At 33.4% G+C, this 22,433-nt stretch overlaps 2 protein-coding genes across 2 annotated transcripts; both read left to right on the top strand.

Annotated features, from left to right (window-relative positions):
• Positions 1-14,789: 14,789 nt before the first annotated feature.
• LOC107794642 (putative polyamine transporter At1g31830) lies at positions 14,790-17,868 on the top strand. The gene is made up of 2 exons (XM_075218218.1): positions 14,790-15,732; positions 15,776-17,868. Exon 2 carries the CDS (start codon positions 16,165-16,167, stop codon positions 17,575-17,577), a length of 1,413 nt encoding a protein of 470 aa, XP_075074319.1. The 5' UTR covers positions 14,790-15,732; positions 15,776-16,164; the 3' UTR covers positions 17,578-17,868.
• A 2,242-nt stretch (positions 17,869-20,110) lies between these two features.
• On the top strand, positions 20,111-22,327 carry LOC107794643 (serine/threonine protein phosphatase 2A 57 kDa regulatory subunit B' kappa isoform-like). Its single transcript, XM_016617156.2, has 2 exons — positions 20,111-21,273; positions 21,728-22,327. The coding sequence occupies exons 1-2, from the start codon at positions 20,215-20,217 to the stop codon at positions 22,019-22,021; spliced, it is 1,353 nt and encodes a 450-aa protein (XP_016472642.2). The 5' UTR covers positions 20,111-20,214; the 3' UTR covers positions 22,022-22,327.
• The last annotated feature ends 106 nt before the right edge of the window (positions 22,328-22,433 follow it).

The following is a 22,433-nucleotide window of genomic DNA, read 5'->3' as shown; positions in this document are numbered from 1 at the left end:
ATTAATGTTTCACCTTGTTTCTTGTCCTTTAGAGTTGCAAGACACTCCTTGCAGTTTCTCTTCCAATGCCCTTTGTTCTTACGGTGAAAATATTCAGCATCATATACTGACTACAAGATCAAATCTTCAGAAAGTTTTTTACCAAGCTTGTACCCCAACTTCTCATGTTCTTCGGTAAGAACAATCACATGATTTACAAGGGGTCCAACTAGAAAGTTTTCAATATCCAACTGTGTATCAGCCATCTTCTTAAGATATTCAATGATTGTAGTTGGATCCATATTCTAATGTTTCCTCTGGAGTTCAGAACTCACAAAAGCGAGAATGATGCGTTTAATAGCAAGGATTCTTCCAAGTATTTCTGATAAACCTTGGTGCCTTGAACATCATTCTCTGGTGGGATTATCTTTGCAGGCTTATCGATCACATCAATGAGCTTTTCATGCATGAGAACAATTCTCAAATTTCTATACCAGTCATTAAAGTTTGCTCTTACCAACTTGTTGGTCTCAAATATTTCACGCAATGATATAACAGACATATTGAGAAATCTAAAATAGAGAAAAGAAAAGGCAATAATATAAGAACATATTTACATATATCATAAAGACATGGACTTTTATCTAAATAATATTTTCACTAATTATTTAAATTATTTACCCTCATTATAGTTTACGAAATCTTTATTTCTGTTAGTGGAGTAAAGGAATCCTTTAATAATATGTATGAGCCCCTTAGAGGTCAAGTCATTTCTCACATATATTTTAAAGGTAGGTACTCTTACCAATTGTATCCCCATACAATTTTCTTAAATAGCTCTATGTCAAATAGTCCCCTGGTAGTCAGGTCGATCATATTGGCATAGTTGAGTTCAACCATCATGATATCAAAGAACTTATTAAATTTTATACTCCCCCGGGTGGTCCAGGCGTCTAGTGTAAAATTGAATAATTCGTTCAATCCATACATCTAATGCAATAACTAATTTTAATATATTCTCAAACTATAAGTCTCCTATGTAAGGCCCCGTGAAAAAAAAAATTCCACCCTAAACCCAAAAGCTCGTAGTGGCCATTAGGATCATGTGTTGGAGATGCGTTCGGACCTTTTTGGACTGAACTATGCTATAAAAAGTCAAGAAATAATGTTTTCCAGAAAATGCGATTCTGCGGTCGAGAATGCGGTCGCATATCAGGTATGCGGACCGCATAATCGCCGCAAAGTGAGTCAGTGTGTTGGTCAAATTTGAGGTCAAGTATGCGATCGTATAACCGATATGCGGAGTGCATAGTCGTCGTATATTTCTCTTGGGATTTTGGGAGGGGTAGTTCTGCGGTGCATTATGCGACCACAGAACGGGTATGCGAACCGCATTTCTGCCAGATAACCAGGCAGTGTGTTCAGGTCTTGGGGAGCATTTTTGCGGTCCATTATGCGGACCGCATGTCAGCTTTGCGATCGTATTCCGACTCGGGGCTCCAATTTTTTAAATTTTAAATTCGACCCCCTATCGTTATATATGGTGTAATAGCTCATTTGAGCTTGTTTTTCTGATGCTTTTAGAGAGAGAGAGAGAGAGAGAGAGGGGGGGGGGTCTTAGAGAAAGGGAGTGACTTTCATCAATATTGATCCAAAAATCCTTGTTGAATCATTGAAGATAATCAAGTGAGGGACCTAAACTTTCATCCCAAGAGGTAAGGCTTCATCACCTCAGCTCTCATTTTTACACATAGCTACAAAGGGTCATTAGTGATGTAATTCATGGGGATAAGGGGGTTTGCATTGCATGCATGTGTTCTTGAAGAGGATGAGGAATTATATGAGAGGAGGCATGGGTAATGGGCTAGTGTAATCTTGAATAAAAAGAACCCTAAGGCCTTAACGAACACTAATTGCTCGGTAAAATACTCAAGAGAGCTTAGATTATGATCTTTTCTTGATTATGAGTTAAATTATGCTATATTGCTTAAATAGATTGAGGTGCGAACATTCCGAAACGTTATAGGATTAAGAAAAGCTCGGTTGAGGTATGTATGGCTAAAACTGCCATCTTTTAGAAATTGAGCTTAATCGGTGATTGTGTGGGCATGGCAAAATTAAAGTTGAATTGTTGCATTGCTTGTTGTTTTACATGAGTTGGTGTTGTAACCTTATGTGTGTGAAAAATATGTCCCAACATGATCAATGTGCTATCTTGACAGCTTGAAAGGGGCAAAGGTATGAATTATGTATTGGAAATGTTTAGACCTTAAATTGAGATTGCAGCTGAATATATTGTGCTATCTACATGAAATCTTATCTCTATGTTTACAATTTAAATTGCTCTTGTGTGCACCTACTGTCCTAACTGGCAAAGCTAATATTGAAAATTGGGAACGATGTAAAAATGTGTCCTAGTGCCAAGAATGATATGATAAGTCGTGGCCCCAAGTGCCTATGAAATGATATATGTGAAATGAATTGATTTATGAGAAGGGAACAATGCCTTGATGAGGCGACCTAGCCGATCGGGTCGAGATCGGACTCCGCTCAAGATAGCGGTGGTATTGGAAAGGTATTGTGAATGAATTCCGGAAAAGAAGGAAAATGAGATTGTGATTGAAGCATATGTCTCAAATGAGGCAACCTAGCCGATCGGGCCGAGATCGGACTCCGCTCAAAAAGCGGTGGTATTGTGAACAAATGATGAATAGTGTGAAATGCCCTAAACTAAAAGCTATGGAAAAATGATGTGAAAGTTGTATGATTCTTTTATTTGATAATGTGGTGATCGTTTAAAGTTTTGAGTTATACTTGTGATTTCGTATTCTTGTATGAAAGTTCTTTCTAAATAGATGGTGTTTAGTTATATATACTAGTACTATTCTATGGTACTAACGTCCCTTTTACCGAGGGCGCTTCATTTTTAAATGAATGTAGGTGGCTCCATAGCGGATAGTGCCGATCGTGTGTAGCGGGGCATCCTCTTCTCAAACTCTTGGTGAGCCCCTTCCTCCTTCAAGGGGTTTTGTGATATGCCTTTTGTTATAGATGTCTATTTTGAGGTATAGCCAGAGCCTTGTCGCCGACGTTGTTATCACTGTCTTGGGTATCCTTAGAGGCTCCGTAGACATATGTGTGGATTATGTACGGGTGTTGGATGGGTCTACGAACTATGATGTAATTCAAATTCTCGTTTTGAAAAAGTGTAATTGTATGTAATCTTGGGAACTTAATTACGGATTAATGTTGTGATTTAAAATGAACTAACCTTGTAGAATGCATTATCTTTCCCCGTCTAAACAAATGAATGAAAGCATGGTTTCCTTATTCGTATCGAGTTGGGTAGGAAGTGTTTGATAAGGCTTGCTCAGTTGGGTTTACTCGATTGAGCGTCGGTCGCGCCTCCCGAGGTTGGGGCGTGACATCCTGGTAGTCAGGCCGCTCCTTATAAACAAGAAATAAGTAAAATTATTTACTTTGATGGATAATTCTATAATAAAATATTTTATATTTTATTATTTAAGAACTCAAATTTTAGTAAGAGGGAATTGTTACTAAAACAGTTTTTAATAACATGAAGATCAAATCTTTTATAGCATGTGAATTTAGTTCAAATTGTCTACATGCTTAGTCCTAAATTGATTTACATCACATGTAATAAATAATTCAAAATTATGTAACGAACAAGCATGTGACATAAAAACAAAATTCAACATTCTTCTAACATGTTTAATCTATATATCACATATATCACAAAAAAGTAAATTCATGCCATAATATCATTATTAATTAACATCTCATGAACTAATAACAATTAAAAATAATAATAGAATCATGTAACCTATCATAGATTCCCGTCGTATCTAATATAAAATTTCAATTTCAAGTTTTGAACTATCTTAATAGTTATATGAATACATATTTATCCACAATAAAATAATATCAGCATTCAAACGATTTGACTATTGCACAAGACATATGTATTATGGTTTGAACTCTTCAAATATAATATTAAAATATTTCGTAAATAACTTTAGACACAATAAACCATAGCTCTGATACCACTGAAGGATTGCGTATAGGTGTTCGTAACACGCAGCGGAAGACAATAACAATCATAGGCAGATATTTTCGTGTTTAAAATTTATTTACATGTCAAAGATTGGATCTGAGATGTACCTGGTAAAGAGAGTCTCGTTTCAAAATTTCTTCGATAGTACGAAGACTCTATGCATATCCACACCGAGACTGATCCTTGCTATCAACCCTTTGATCAATGAAACTCGCGAACAAATTGAATGAAATTTGTATGCTGGAATTTTCTCAAAATCCAGCCAACAACACGACAAGAAAATTAATTTTTTTTGCCAAGACTATCTCTTAATTTTTACTGCTCCGAAAAACTCTTTTTCGTTTAACAGATGCTAGGTCTCCTTTTTCCCGTAGCTTTTCTTGGTACTTAGTGATGTATTTATATATTACTTAAGCCAACAATACTTTCCACTAGGTTAAGGAAAAATTATAAGCATTTGGGCTTTCTTTCTTTTTTTTCTTTCCAATTCAAAATTGAACTTTAGAAAAAGGTAATTCCATTGAAGATGAAATCCCATTCCAAAACGGGAAATACGTTGCCGACTAAGTCCCTTTTGTGGACTTCATACGTGAATCCAATTCTTAATTGGATTTCACTAATTAGTCTTCATTAATTTTTATATATTTCATATATACATAAATATTAATTTTGTATATATCATACATATATATCAATCAAGAGATATAATTTAATTTCTATTCCAAATAGAAAACTTCAATTTGTTCACAATATTAATTATATCCTCACTGCTAGTAAAGAATATAATAATATTTCAATTGGACTAATAACTCTATTTGGCTAATTAAATTCGTTAATTTAATTATCAAATAATAAAGTAACTAATCCTTTAGCAAAGATCAGAACACTCGTTAGTGTGCGACCCCATAGGTTCAATACTAAGCCGGTAGTAAATTGACCACATCAATATACTAATCAAGGGTGGCGTCTAGCAATACTCCTTAACGACCGGATAGCATGAAGTATACAATTTACTCTCAAGAACCAGTAGAAGAATAATGTAGTAATTCCTTCCGTCCTTATAGCTCCGAGTCACCCTAGGATATGGTTCAACTGTCAAATCCTAATAGGTGACCAACTATGTGTTCATGTCAAATATAATCGACCATCGAATGACCTAAGAAACTCATTTCTTCTTTCATTCAATTGCCCTGGCCAAGGTCTTAATTTGGTCGTTTATAATTCATGACAACATGGAGCTTAAACTCATTACCAAGAGTTGACAGATTTCATCTTGATCAATCACTAATTCTACAACCATTTAATCATGCCCAATATCCTTTCAACTATCGCCCTAGGGCCATAGGTGTCTAGTATCAAAGCACAATAAATAACTTGTCAATTACTATGACGATCTCAGGTCAAAGGAAACTTTTACATCACATTCTTCAAGAGAATATCCTATTGATAGTTATGGTAATTCTAACCATTAGGAATTATCCAATGAGTCGGTTCAATGATCATATCTCTATATGCATCATCTATCTATGTGATTTAGTTAATGAGATCAACTAATCTTTATCCCCTAAAGACAATCACATAAATATTGATCTAACCAGATTACTAATGTCCAAATTAATAATCCTACGATCAAGAACAAATTTAGATTAAATTGTATGAGACTTTGCTCTCATTATCATGATCTCTATCACGATGACAAATCTCAAAATTTAATCAAGGACCTTATCAAATTAATCAAATAATTAATAATAACTATGATAAAAGAATGTCATATATTTTTTTATATCAAATAACGTTCACAAAAATATATTCAAATCAAAAAATATGAGATTGGATTTAGGGCATATCTACTATATCTCTGACATTACCAACTCACCTGACAAATTTGAATTCAATGGGTTTAATAGCTTGCTTTTGACTCAAATTATGTATGCATAGGAAAAGATATTTAAATGGTATACATACAATAAGATCAAACGTATTACTTTAAACCCATTGATTCTAAATCATATATTCGACTATGCATAATGCCTATCACATGAAATGTTATTGATCCCAACTTCCAGAATATCCAGATATGTAGCTGCTGAAGCAAAAACATATAGCTGGCTGAGCTATTGCAGACAATATTATCCTCTTTGATTATGACAAACATTATTGCTTCTTTTTTGCTTTCTAAAACATTTAATGCACCAAATTTCTAAGGGATCGTTTGGTACAATGGTGGGATATTTTAAGATATCTCATGGGGTGGGATATAGAATGGAATTTAGCTATATCCCAAATCAAACATAAGATAAAATTAATCCTAAACTTTATTCGGAGATTATTATTCTTATCTCATGTACCAAACGACCCCTTGGTGTAATTGTGGCCCATAGTTACAACTCCGTTCCTTATAACCTCGTCTATATCCATTACATCTTTTCCTATGTTCCATGGTGTGTATGATTAGCTCATGAACTTTGGTTTAACATCCACATCAATTGAACACTGTACTAATTAGATAGTGTGAAATAACAAAGAAAGCTAAAACTTTTAGACTAGAGACATATATTAGTAGTTAGTGGGCATCCAAAGATGTATGACTAATTTAGGAATAGGCTGATTGTGGTGATTAGTGGTGAGAAGAAGATCCATATGTAAACGACTCTACAAAAATGTGACATACTTATCAAAGTTTACTACTTGTATCTTGGCATTTTGCATTATTTTGGCCATAAGGGACCATCCATTTGTCCAGATGCGGATGCAGGTTCATATGAATTCAGTAATTTTGATAACGGAATACAAATTTATATACTATAAAATTTCACTAAGATTGTAATAAATAGTAGATCTGTACCTACAATTTTAAAAATATAATACATTCAATGTTAAAAATTCTCATTTCGAAATTTAAGTCCATATAATTTAAGTTTTAAATTCGCCTCTGCGTTTTTCTTTCTAAGGAGTCCAAGTGAATCACCATCGTAAAGCCAGAGTTATTGATGCGCTTATTAACTGAATGATGTTTGTTAGATCATTGGCAAAATTGTTGTCTTGTTATCTATTTTGTTAATAGAAGTATATTAATTATGGATATTTTTGATTACTTATAGATATTGATGCAAAACCAATCTGTAACCAACATTTTAGTTAGAGAATGAAGACAAATTAATGCAAGTATATTAGTAATTGATACTGCTATTGGTGCCCAATTGCCACGCGATTTATAGGATTTGAAGGGAACACCAATTCATTTCTTTATTACTATTACTAATTTCTTTTACTTTTTTTCTTTTTTGAAGGTTTGGTGGGGAGTGGTATCATGGAAATTTATGTTAAAGAAAATACAAAAAATAGTGATAACGATTGTGCATTATTTTGTTGCTAATTACAGCAAGAATTGTGCATTTTCCATTAATCATTAAATCTGAATTATGTCTCACTTAATTGATAGACAAATTTGATATAGGCCATTCAATTGTGTAAGAGAGAAATTAAATGTGAGTGTTTATAACTGGCTAGAGCTGGGTTCCAGGCTGGTTGCGTTCTATTGCAGGAAATCCAACAGTTTGCAGATTAGAGAAACTTTAGCTAACATAGATTTGCATTTACTGTGGTCTGTGGTTTAAAATTTATTTTGCTACCAAGAGAAGACTCGAAATTGAAGGATAATAAACGTATTTTACCAAAAATAATGATGAATATTTGGAGGATCAACAGGTTGTAAATTGGAGGTGCGTGCTAGTAGGCGGATTTAGTATTTCTAATACATGGGTACCACTAAAAGAAGACGAAATAATGTATTAAGCAGGAATTAATCTCTCTACCTCTTCGTAAATAACTCCATTAGGACGAGTAAAAATGAAATTTTTTATTAGACACACAATATAACAGATAAAAGTTGCTCAATTTCGAATAATATAAGAGCAACCTATTTAATTTCCCTATTTTATTAGGTCTGCGTTGTGCCATTACAGCATTAATGTGACAATAGGGAATGATATTGATAGATCGTATAGCACTACCAATTAACTTATGGATAACAACATTGCTTTTATTGAATTAAAAAACAAGTAGTACTAATAAACATGGAGTACCAAAAGCTCCTTGTCAATTTTAATAAAGAACAACAACAACAAGAGGTTGTTTCCAAATAGACCCTCGGCATCCTTCCCTCCAAGAACTTCCCACCTTGCTCTTGGAGAGACTCGAACTCACAACCTTTTGGTTGGAAGTGGAGGTTGCTTACCATCAGAGCAACCCCTTCATCAATTTTAATAAAGAGAAAACATAAATGTCCAATCTCGAACTTAATGGATCATAATCAAAGATAACTTTGTTTCATGACTATGCAACGTAACAATTTATCATTTAGACATACATATATACATACATACATGTAGCATAATAACTTAATGACGTTAGTTAAATCATTGACAATATTTTGTCTTGCTATCCATTTTTATAGAATAGAAGTATTAATTATGGATAATATATCATTGATTAGTTATTGATACTGATGCAAAACTAATCTGTAACTAGCTAACATTTTAGCTAGAAAATTATGCAGCCAAATGAAAATATATATGTATTGATACTGTTGTTGTATTATAGGATTTGAGGGGAATTAATACCAACTCATGATTTCTTCATTACTACTATAATTTTATGTTATTGCTATGTTTTTGCAGGTGGGGGTGGGGGAGTGGTAACATGGAATTATAGTTAAAGAAGAAGATACAAATAATAGTGACAAGAATTGTGCATGTCGCTTCATCCTAATTGAATTTTGAATTGTGTCTCCCATAATTGATAGACAAATTTGACAAAATCTCATTTAATTGTGTAAAGAGAGAAAGAAACATGAGATGTTTATAACTTGCTAACCTGCTTGCGCTTAGTGGTGGCAAAATGATTAAAATAAAATAGTTATTCACATATATTATCCATTAAAAATGAGTTGGATAATGAGCTTTTTAAAAACAGATCAAATATAAATATATAATAATCATATTATCCACTTAAAAAATGGATAACATATCCATCAAACATAAGCAACATTGCCTTTATTGAATTGAAAAACAAATAATACACATGGAGCAACCAAAGCCCCTATTGCAATTTTAATAAAGAGAAAACATTAATGTCCAAAATGGAACTTAATTACTAAGATAGAATTGATTTTTTAAATGATGACACGAAAGCAAAGAAATAATATTTAGTACTATGTCACGAAATCTCTCTGTATGAACATATCATACTGTAATTGTCGAAACATCTTTTATCGTATTAAAGTAACGAACAACCTATTTGTTCAGCTGAAGAAGAAAACTGAAACCTACTTCAGCTTCGAACCAAATAAGAACACTTGGCTATCCCAAAATTTCACAAAAGAAAATCAATGTCTATAAATTATAAATCAATTTTCTTTCTCCATTAATGTCATTATGGTGTAGCTAACAAGAAATAAATACATTATCCGTTTCTAAGAAAATGACAAGTACAAGAATATAGAAACAACACATCCAAATTCCAACATGAAATATATTAACTCTTAGAAATCACATAAGTAAGCACTACAAATTAATTTTATTCTACAACACTTGGCTATCCAAAAATTTCACGAGAAAATAATACCTAATAATTGTCTTTATATAATATTAAGCTCAGTGTAAATCAATTTTCTCTTCCATTTAATGTCATTATAATGTAGCTAATAAGAAATAAATACATTATCTATTTCAAAAAAATGACGGAATTTGAAGTACAAGATCGTAAAAAGCGATACATTTTAACATGAATATTTGTTTTTAAAATACTTCATAAATATTTGACAAAATCATAGTCGAAGATATTTTTATTTGACTTCTGACATAATAATATTACTATCATCGAGAGATGTAATATTAAATGAATCTACTTAGATATCATCATTCATCAATCAATTAATTACGCTTCAATTCCAAGCTATTTAAATCGACTATATAAATCATCTATATCTATTATCATTCAAGTTGCCCAAGAAATGTTAACACTTGTAAATTAAAAACAATGCTATGAAGTTCCAAAAAAAAATGTTTAAAGAAGAAGAACGTATGTACAGGAGAAATGAGCACCTATCAACCAGTCACACAAAAAATGCATCTTTTGCTAAATCAATATCTGTTGGCGAAAATTCTACTGCCGCCACTCATTATCAGTCGATTGTATCTTCTCCATTTTGATTCTCCACTTCCGGCGCCGTCGAAAACAAACACCTAAACATGACGTAAACAACATCATTGAAGCAATTAAACAGCCCAAAGCATTTCTCCTTCACCTTCTCAGAGAAACTGATCCGATCAGCCTCCGGTATCGCCATTGGCTGAAGGTACGCCCACGCCGCGTGCTGTAACAGCGGATCCTTCATCGGAATCTCTCGCCAGCTGTCTTTCCGTCCATTCGTCGGCGACATAATCGCCGGCGGCGACGCCGGCAACAGGTCCTTAAGGCTCGTGTATGTTAAGGACTCGATAGTAACCATCTCTATGTCGGAAAAAAGGAACTGGAGAATGCCTCTGTGCATAAGAGGAGGATCATACATGTACTTAATTAAAGTACTTTCCATATTAGCAAGAGATTATGATTTCCATACAAATTACAATTTTAATATGGAAAGAATTTAGTGATATCTAAGGAGATTTGTGTCCATTGCTTGTATTAATTTGGGTAGAAGAGAGAATTTTTTTCCAATGTGAAGAGCAGCTTTATAAAATAAAAAAAGAGGGAGAAGGTTCTAAATACCATCGCATTAGTAAATTGTCTCGTATTTGTCATTTTCATTAACGGATACTAACGTGGAAAAATAGACTTCGTGTACTAAATTTTTTAAACAATCTCAATTTTGTATTCTGATTCAAAATTAATCATAGATTTAAGCTCGATACGGGCCAAGATCAAAATAAAAAAATTCTAATGACATAATAATATTAGACCAAAAATTAAATAGAAATCAAATTCATCATAATACAAAATGCAAATTTTATCCTATTTAATAAAAATAATGAGAAGAGGATTAAGGGAAGTGACGTAGCATAGTGTTTTAGGTGTGACTGTGAGGAAGGACGTAGGGTCCACGCGCTAATGTGAAAAGGGTTTAAAGAGGACAAGTGGCGAGTGAGAGCACGCCGTAACCAATGGAGTAAACTCTTGTCTTTTCTGGGCAATTATGCCACGTCAACTCTCTGTCAGGAGGATCTTGCTAAATTAGTTGACAAATTTAGATCTCTTTTCTTGTAATAAGTAATTTGATTAAGTTAATAATTTATCTACTTATTTTAAAAAGTTACGGATTAGGAAAACAGATAAATGAGCTGAGTTGTAGCTGTGTCAAGGACTCAATTCAATTGGGTATTTTAAGAATATACTAAATAAATTTTTGAGAACTGATTTGCATAACAACAATTAAACTTCTTTAATCGATTTAGTCGGTGCAATTTCTCTTCACTACTAGTTTGGTCAGGATAATATTTATACCTTTTATTAAATTGTCACATAAGAATCGTAATATTACTAGAATATCTCATTTGTTATATTAAATATTTTACCCGTAAAACAGTACATTTGAATTTATATGCCATTTATAAACAAGCGAACCGATTTGATCCCAAAATGATAAATAAATTAAGTAAAAATACAAGACTTAGCGTTGAAATCGAGATAAGACAACATATAGCTTGATTTTAGGATCTGAGCTTCCGAAGGCAGCAATAACAATATTAATAAGCAAGAAATAAAATGCTACTGATCTATTAAATAGTATATAGCATAAGTTTGTCAGAAAATTCGTCCTACTGCAATGGCTGCTAAACTCGCTATTTATAATTGCACCTAAGGAACAAGATCCTAGGATCAAGCCCCTCTTTAATGACAATTACGAGGGCCATTGTGTAACGAAAGGCTATGAATGTCATATTCTCTATTACGGGCTATATATTTAATATTGCAGAATATTGTTCATTGAATGTTATCGGGTTGCAAGTATTCATTTGTCTTAATGAGGAGCATTCCTTTTGAGGGTTTCCCGGTGCCAACGGAGGTTGCTGCCTCCGGTCTTGATTCTCACCTGTCTCGCTTTTCATTTGTCTCCGGTTCCATGTGTCGCTCTATGATGCGAGTATTTTTAATATGAATAGATTTTTCCTATACAATGATATACTTTTACTTGGCACAAAGTTTATTAAAAAAGAAGAAAACTTTTGAAACATGTGGTCCTAAAAGCTTAAGGGACAAAAGTTTTGTGGAGTCATAATACTATGTGGCTATAAATGCTTCTCATTAAAGGTAAAGTGGGTAAAATAAAAATTTTAAAGTTAAATTATTTTTAAATATAAAAATATATCATTCTTTTCGAAACGGACGAATTTAGAAAGTGTGTCATTTAAATTGAAGCGGAAGGAATACTATTCTCTTCTATTGGAATTTTTACCTCCTATAGCAAAGGTTGATACCTTATTTATTTTAAATAAATACCCTTTTAAAAAATTATATTCCAAAGCTACCTTTTGATTTTTATAGCCAAATATCTATTTATGGTCACCTCCTACTCTTAAGCCATAAAATACACCTTGTATTATTTTTTTCTCTCTTTCTTTCAAATTTTTCTCCCCTCTCTCTCTCTCAACTTCAGTCTTTCTCTATGAATACAACTACGATTCTCCCAAATACGGATCGAAACGGGCAGCTTTGACTCTCAATTTGGAATTTATATTACCAAGTCTCCCCTATACAGAACAAAAGAGCCAACACTTCTTTTCCCGGTGGTCCAAATTTAGAGCAGCTCTAGTACTATTCATGAGAGAAGAAAATCTTCATATCTAAAGCTTAAACCCTAAATTAATCGCAATGGAAGCTATGGTGTCCTCCGTACAAATACAATCAAACCTATGGGACGGAGTGATGGAACTGACCAATTACTTCTGCCTAAGCCTTCTTATTTTAATTTGATTTTATACTATATTACCATGAAAATTGGAAGAAATGAATGGCTTGGTGGCTACTGATGGAATATGATGGAACATGGGGTTCCTTTTTTAGTTTGGGGCCGAGCAACTTGAAGATTTTGTTAATATATTTTCAATGTAGTTCAATGTATCTTGCCGTATTTCCATATATTTCATTGTATTCATTGTTTTTTTTTTATTGTATTTTAATGTATCTCGTTGTATTCTATGTATTTCATTATATTCGTTGTCTCGTTGTATTTCATAAATGTATTCATATATTTTTTTAATTAATATAATTTATGTATTCAGATGTGTGTGTGTGTATATATATATATATATATTCAAATTGCTCTTTTTTGTTGGATTTATCGGTTGGGAAAAATATTCAGCATATTTTCTCTGAAGATTGCTATATTTTTGTGGTGTTTTTCGGTTGAGAATCTTTTTTATAACTGAAAATACAAATTTTGTGTGTTATAATTGAGTTTTTTGAGTTTTATTAGGAGTCTATTATGTTAATTGATTCACTTTCCGTTTAAAAACAACTGAATAGATCATGAATTGCGCTATTTACGTTACTGTATTCACAAGTACATATCGTGAATACAGTCGAATACAATAATATGTCTAGACGTTGTAAATACAGTCGAATACAATTATCTGTCTAGCTGTAATCCCATGTTTCACGTCTAGAAATGCTACTGTATTCATGAATACAGTAGCTTAAATACATCGAATACAGTCTAAAATACCTAAAAATATAGCTATAGAAAGTAATATAGTAAATGATAGCTACAACTAGCTAATAACCACTAAAACATAGTAATGGTTTCTGAAAGTTTCTCAATACTATTTTCAAAGACACTGTCCAACAATTGGCTATTTCCACAATAGGTTTCGACATTGAAAGCTCATTTGACGATCCACTGGTCAGGTATACAGTGTGATCCAAATGATTTGTGTAGGATTTATATCAGGCCCAACAACTCTTGCCAAGCGTACAACTCTTTTGCTGTTTAAGTACTTTGTTAATGAGAACTCTCGTAAAGGTTACGTAAAGTTACTACTCAAAAGTATCTTTACGCATTCACCTAACCGCTTAAACTATAAATAATCGGTGTGAGTATAATATATGTATAATTTATGTATTATATATGTATAATCTATGTATAATCAATGTGTAATCTATGTTTATGGCAAGATAAAGTAAACAATGAATATGACTGGTTATTTGCGTAAAAATTCCTTAAATTATTTAGCATAATTGGTAATTTCTTTAGCACATTTTACTCTATTTCTGCAATTCCATGCATCTACATTTGTGTGGTCCGAATGCAAAGGCGGATCCAGACTTTAAAGTTTATGGGTTCCTATAGAGATCTCAAGTTATTAATTGGGTTCGCAATCAAATATTTATAAATATTTAATAAATTTTTTAATACATATACAAGGACAGTGCAAAGATCTGCCGATTTTGAAATTTATTACTTATACTAATTTAGTGATAACATATAGTGAATTCGAAGCCACTGACTGAACCATCGGAGCCCCACCCTCAATAATTTATCAAGCACGTTCTTCATCAAATTTCAACACGTGTTCATTGATTCTCCATATTACATATTGGGATTCTGGGACGGCGACAGATTCACGCCCCTGCCGATAACTGACACGTGGCATGACTCGTAATCACAGCCCTCTATTCTTCTCGACCCCTTCGTGCTTCACATGATATATTCTTCCTATTGTCATTCTTCTTTTTCACATTATTTATGAACTGTTGATTTTGTTCTCCTTGTGTGTGGATTTGGAGGTAAATTAAGTTTTCATCTTTTACTTCAATTCTTCTCATCTACTCTTTCAATTCCTCTTTGCTCTAGTGAAATTTATTATTTTTATGGTAAGTTGGTAATATATTTATTATATATATATATATATAAATTACGAGCATGCATTTTAGCTTTCTGGTTTATAGCTTCATACATTATTCCGCGCTGTAATAAGTAGTGATTGATAACTTTGCAATATAATAAGCTATAACTTGCTAAATTATAGTACTAATTAGCATCATAGATTTTTAATTCTATGTGTAATTTAATTTTTTGTGTGATTTAATTCATACTGGCTTGATTAGACATAGAATGGAAAGTACAATAAGCTTAGGTAGTATCCTCATAGCGTGTATACGAAGAAGGGAAAACACCAATGAGAGGTGTAAAAGTTATGGATTTATCCGCATCCTAGCTTTAGCTTAGTTTCTATATATATGTTAAAAAAATCCACTTAATAAGTTTAAATAATAAAATTCGAACTCAATAAATCAAATGAGCTATGATAAAATTTAAAACTTGAATCTGAATTTCTATAAGAAAGGATTGTGGGAGAAAATGAGGGATAAGTGTGATAGTCTTTTAGCTTGAAGGCCCATCCGGTTTCTCTTTCTATCAAAAAAATGGTAAAAATAGCACGGTCTAGCCAGTTTTCGGACTGGTCATTCAAAAATAGCCAGCGTTTACCAAGTCAATGAAAAATAGCCACTATTTTGGTGCAACAGAGACCGGTCCAGCATAATATATTGGAATTCGGTGCACCTGTGTATGAACTTCCAGCATATTATGCTGGACCGGTATACTTTGCTAGCTCAAGTATAATATACTGGTGATTGGAGCACCAGTGCTCCAAACTCCAGTATATTATGCTGGACCGGTATATTATACTGGAACTTCAGTATATTAGACTGGAGTTCCAGTATAATATACTAGAACTCCAGTATATTATGCTGGAGTATTTTTCCGAATTTTGAACAGTGTTTTCGTTCAGATTTATCTTTACATGAAAAGTGGCTAAATTTCGATTACTTTTGAAACTAGGCTATTTTTGAACGACCACTTTTAAATTTGGCTATTTTTGAATTTCTCCCAAAAAAAATGAGGGATAAGGAGAAACATGCCACTAGTTTGATGGAAATTTGAACAACTTAGTTTGACATGGAACCCAGTAAGGCCAATATCTCATCTTTATCTCAGTAGTTTGTATTTACAGCATTTTTCCCCCCATAGATTACCGAGGCACTCATAATTTGATACTGCATATATACAGAAACAATAAGTTCCAATAGCTAAGCTAAAATCTGGACAAATGGGAGTTGAAGATAACAACACTGAATATTCGAGTTTACACGAGGGAGGTTCTCCAAATGTGAAGAACTACACTAAGGTTTCATTTATCCCTCTAACATTCCTTATATTCTATGGAGTCTCCGGGGGACCTTTTGGCGTTGAAGACACTGTCCGTGCAGCCGGTCCTCTTTTAGCACTACTCGGTTTTCTAATCTTTCCTTTTATATGGAGTATCCCAGAATCCTTAATAACTGCAGAATTGAGCACAATGTTTCCTGAAAATGGAGGTTATGTTGTTTGGGTTTCGACGACTTTAGGTCCTTATTGGGGATTTCAATTAGGATGGGTGAAATGGATGAGTGGTGTAGTTGATAATGCATTGTACCCAATTTTGTTTCTAGACTACATTAAATCTGCTGTTCCAGCATTGGCAAATGGTGTTCCAAGAACGATCGCGATCTTAGCTATAATTATAGCACTCACTTATTTGAATTACAGAGGTTTAACTTTAGTTGGTTGGGTTGCTACAATATTAGGAATATTTACTCTCCTTCCTTTTGGAATTATGGGACTTATCGCGCTTCCAAAATTAGAGCCTTCAAGATGGTTCGTCGTAGACTTGGAAAATGTACAATGGGGATTGTATCTAAATACACTTTTCTGGAATTTGAACTATTGGGATGCAGTTAGTTGTATGTCAGGAGAAGTAGAGAATCCTGGGAAAACACTTCCCAAGGCTATATTCTATGCACTTCCCTTAGTTGTCTCTGGCTATTTTTTTCCTCTTTTATTTGGCACCGGAGCTGTTCCATTACATCGCGATCTTTGGAGTGATGGTTATTTCTCGGATATTGCTAAGATCATTGGAGGAGTTTGGTTAAGATTATGGGTTCAAGGGGCGTCGGCTGTGTCAAATATGGGAATGTTTTTGGCTGAAATGAGTGGTGATTCTTTTCAGCTTTTGGGAATGGCAGAACGAGGGATGCTACCTGATTTTTTCGCTAAGAGATCGCGTTATGGAACTCCTCTTATTGGAATCTTGTTTTCTGCATCAGGTGTTGTACTTCTGTCCTGGCTTAGTTTTCAAGAGATTGTGGCTGCAGCCAACTTTCTGTATTGTTGTGGAATGATTGTGGAATTTATAGCTTTTGTGAAGTTAAGGATAAAATATCCAGCAGCATCAAGACCTTATAGGATTCCCTTAAGCACAGTTGGTTCAATTTTAATGTGTGTGCCACCAACCTTATTTATTCTTGTGGTTATGGCACTATGTACATTTAAGGTCATGATTGTCAGTTTCTTGGTTATTCTTGTTGGGATTATTTTGCAGCCTTGCCTAGTTTATTGTGACAAAAAGAAATGGTTAAGTTTCTCTGTTAGCTCTGATCTTGTAGATCTGCAGTCAAGTGGTCATCTGGTTGGTGAGGCCTAAAGTGGTGAATGATATTTCCCGGCGCATACTCGGGTAAGTCGGGCCCCTAGGCGGGTACCGGACAACCAGTGGGAAATCACAAAAAAGAGAAAAAAAAGAGCCTTCTGTTTTCTTGATGTTAGAAGCATTGAATTTGCTGTATATTTTCTTTTTTGTTGGTTGTGGGATATCTTAGTATGTTGAGCCCGTGACAATTGTAAACATTGAGTGTGCAACTCACTCTGCTTAATTGGTTTGTATTCAAGTGTTTGAATCACTATCATTGTGCTATGATTTGTCTGCTTTCAACAATGCAAACCTGATCTCCTCACAACAACCTCCACTACGATAGAAACTAACAATGAGTTTACGAAGGCTTCGAGTAGTGCGGGATAGGCTAATCACCAGACTGCTCTGTAATAGGTTAATCGTTGGAGACAAGAACGAGTGAATCTAGTTTCGAAAGCATGCTTTACTCCAATAGGGGCGTAGAGTTTCTAAGTGAAGGCAAGCGCAACTATATATGTAATATCCTAGCTGTCAGCAAGGCAGGTCCGCTATAAAGCCTACCGGCCAGAAAGTCCTTAAGAACGAGAAAGATGCTAACGACTCACTCTTTAAATAAAAACAAGAATATGAATTGTGGTGGAGTCAGTTTAATTAGGTGTCAATATTTAAAGAAAAATACAAACAAAAAGTTAAGGACTTTAATAATATAGTATATATGTACATATGTATATAAAAATTACCTAACTATACAATATAATTTATCGATGAAGAAACATAAGTGGCTTCGACTGAATATAATCATGCATAGTATATATCTCCCGAAATAAATTTAGTGATACCCCGTATTTACATCAAATTATATTAGTTTACCATAGTGATAAACAATATTCTTCTTACTGCATGAGTGCGTATTAGGGGTGTACATAAGTCTGGTTGGTTCGGATTTTACAATTACCAAACCAAACTAATAAAATTCGGGTTTTTCACTCTCGGTTTTTCTCAGGTTTTCGGGTTATTCAGGTTTTTTTTCCCGGTAAAATCTTCGTAAAACAAAACATATAAATTATGCTCAAAATATTTCTTTAATCCTAGTAAGATACAACTATATAAAATATTTTTCAAGAAAATAATACGAAATATGAGATGTGTCATGATATTATCCTCAAATATTCTACAATAAAAACAATAAAATTATGTAATATGAATATTGCTAATTAAAAAGCCATAATAAAAATAAGCATAATATAAAAGTACTAAGTCATGCTAAAAATAAGTAGACTCATAAGGGAATATTAATTACATGACTAAACGCTAAAGAAAAAATAAAAATAGGTTATGCATTTTTATCTAAATTAATGCAAACAAAAAATAGATATTCAATATATTCTCGTTCGTAGTATTAGAATTGAATGTCTTTTGTTAGCATTAGTATTGATTTGATTTTGGTTTGTGCTTTTGTTAGCATTATTTATAAAGTGAGATTTTCTCTAAATAGTTTGGAATTAATAGGTATAAAGTGAGATTTTCTCTTATTATTTAATTTATTAATATTAATGACTATAAAACTTATTGGAACATTCAAAAGTTTTAAGTCCAACCTTGAAATAATTCCTTAAAAGATAAAATTATGAAAAATTTTAAGAAATGTTTATAAATTATATCACAATAAGCATATTTATATATTAAATATATCTAGATTTTCTATATGTGTAATGTCGGGTTGGTTTGGTTTCGGTTTGACTTTCTTTAGTTAAAACCAAACCAAATCAATTATGGTCGGGGGTTTTCTCCAACACCAAACCATAGTCGATTTTTTTTTTCGGTTTAACTCGGATTATCGGGTTGGTACGGTTTGTCGGTTTACTTTGTACACCCCTAGTGGGCATATAAGAACTTTATTGAATGCCTTGACAGTCTCTTACTACTTACTATGATTCTATATAAGAGTGTATCTTAATGTAAGGAATATAACAGAAGAATGTAATTTTGAACAAATTCATGTAAATTACCTGCATATATTTTTTTCAATTTTACAAGTCTAACGTTACACAATCGTCAAATGTTACATGCATTATTTCATTTCACATATGAAAAGTAATGGAGGCAGGAATATCCAACTATGTGCATATATTCGGATGATATTTGTTGTTTGTTTTGTTGAACCGAATAAAAATCTTTTTTGGTACCACCTACTATATTTTATAAAAAATAAAAATAAAAATAAAAAAATTGAAGTAATAGAAAATTAGCCAAGAGCTTTGCTTTGATGACTAAGTAATGAAGCATCAATATCTCTAAAAAAAAAATTAACCAGGAGCATAGAAGAGCTGGCCATTAATATTCCAGAAACAAAGTTTACCTTATCTTTCACCTATCTGTCTTTACTTTAAAAACCTCTAAATCATCGGACATTTCCAAGAATCCTTCCTCTTAAATATCGTATTTCTTGTTCCTTATTACACTACTCTACGAGAAAGACTTATACTAATCTTTTCTTTAAATAAACCATTAACCATTCACTCTCACCTTTTGAAGTGAGGATCAATATCGACTCATCTCAATCTTTAAGAAAGTGGTCGACGAGTTCAAGTTCTTTTATCGATTCAGAAAATCTTTTTTGTCAGACGACTCGTAAGAAGCAAAAGGAAAATGGATGGATTTAATGGAATCAGCCCAAAAAACTCTCTAAAAGCTTCTCCAAGAAAAACATACAGCCCAAAAAACTCTCCAAGAAAAACACCCACAACTCTAAAACAACTCCTTTTAGATTCTAGGAACATGTCAAATTTTCTTGATTCTGAAACAGAGGAATTGCTCTCTCTTATTTCTTACTGTTCTTTCACCTACACTTTCACTGATCCACAAGAATCCCCTTCACAACAAGATTTAAAGAGGCTAAAACTCATTCAAATCCTATCAATAATCAAGACTCTCATAAAATCACTTGATGATCAAGTACTTTCACCCCTTTTCAAAATGTTGTCCACTAATCTTTTTAGGCCACTCCCTCCACCAATTTACTCTGTTGCCTCAATATTACCCGAAGACGATGATCTTGTCAGTAATCCTACACCATCTTGGCCACATTTGCAAATTGTCTATGACATTTTCCTCAGGATTGTCACTAGAACAAGTGTTGAATCGCTCCGAATTTATATAGACCATTCTTTCCTTCTTAATCTCCTCACATTGTTCCAATCTGAAGACCAAAGGGAACGTGATAGCTTGAAGAATGTCTTCCACAGAATTTATTCAAAATTAACATTCTATAGAACATTCATGAGAAAGGAAATGAATGATGTATTTTTGCACTATGTTTTTGAGACTGATCAAAGGCACCCTGGAATAGGAGAACTTCTTGAGATATGGGGCACAATTATCAATGGCTTTAGTGTTCCTTTGAAAGAAGACCACAAACTTTTCTTAGTGAGAGTTCTTGTCCCTTTGCATAAGCCAAAAGGGATGCAAGTTTACCACAGGCAATTGACCTATTGTGTAACTCAGTTTGTGCAGAAAGAGCCAGGGCTTGGTGAGGTTGTTATTAGAGGTATTTTGAGATACTGGCCAATAACAAATTACCAGAAGGAAGTTCTGCTTATTGGTGAATTGGAAGAACTTGTGGAAACTCTAGATCCTCAACTGTACAAAGAACTAGCATTGCCTTTGTGCACCAAAATTACCAAGTGTTTAAAAAGTTGGAACTCACAGGTAAAAGACTATTTGGATAACGACTATTAGTGTGTTTGGTACGCCAAAAGTCATATTTCCATGGAAAATGTTTTACTGCAAAATGTTGCCCATGAAAAATTGTTACCGGTGTTCTATTGGTGAATGAAAATACCATGAGAAAAATACATATATATTAAGGATCAACAATTTTATTAGTAAACCAGAGTGTGTTTTGATAAAACATTTGAGTATTAAAGATTAATAATAATAATGTCTAAGTGGTAGTTAAAAGGTAAGACTTTTGTAAGAAATATAACTTCCTCCCATAAGTGAGGGAATTCATATTCTCCATTTTATGATAGATGTTTTTCAAAGGAAAACATTTTCTCTAAACCAAACACCACAAACTGACTCTCTAGAAAGTGTTTCACTCGTACTAAACACACCTTATGTAAGAGATGATTTTGGAGATTACTAATGGTTTTGATTTTAGGTTGCAGAACGTGCATTGTACGTGTGGAACAATGAGCAATTCTGGAAGATGGCATCACAAGCAATGGAAGAGGTTTTTCCAGTTCTAGTTGAAGGGATGGAGAAAAATCTGGAGGGGCATTGGAGCAAAAATGTTCGACAATTGACAGAAAATGTGAAGGGAATGCTAGAAGCTCTAGCACCATTTCTGTATTCCAAGTGCCTTTTACAACTTGAAATCCAAGAAGCCGTGGAACGCATAGAAGACATAAGAAGAAAAGAAATTTGGGAAAAGTTAGAAAATGCAGCAAAGTAGTCAACAGAATATACTGTATATCTGCATTTCATATTCAACAGACACAAAAGTGGCCTTGCTAGTAAGTGTTTCAACAGCACCACCATATTCTATCACTCACCACAATTGAATATCCTAGGAAATAACTTCAATCTTATATGAGTATTAGTCGTTTCAGTCAAATGTTCATGCAGCTGCCATTGGCTAGAACATTTAGCCAAGTAGATTTTTCAATCGCGTTGCAGATTATAGAATGAGAGTGATGCTTCGAATGCCCCATTTTTCAGAGGCTATGATGCGGTCATTCTTTTGAATAGTGAGATGGGAATTCTGTCTAATTTCAGAAAATAGATGTTTTTTTTTTTTTTTTGGGGGGGGGGGGGGGGGAGAAGGAGAAGGAATATAAGGCCATTCAGACATTAAAACCAATGCA

This window comes from Nicotiana tabacum, chromosome 7 (genome assembly GCF_000715075.1).
Source record: "Nicotiana tabacum cultivar K326 chromosome 7, ASM71507v2, whole genome shotgun sequence".
Lineage (NCBI taxonomy): Eukaryota > Viridiplantae > Streptophyta > Magnoliopsida > Solanales > Solanaceae > Nicotiana > Nicotiana tabacum.
Note: the sequence above shows the minus strand (reverse complement) of the source record. Positions and strands in the feature narration are given on the sequence as shown.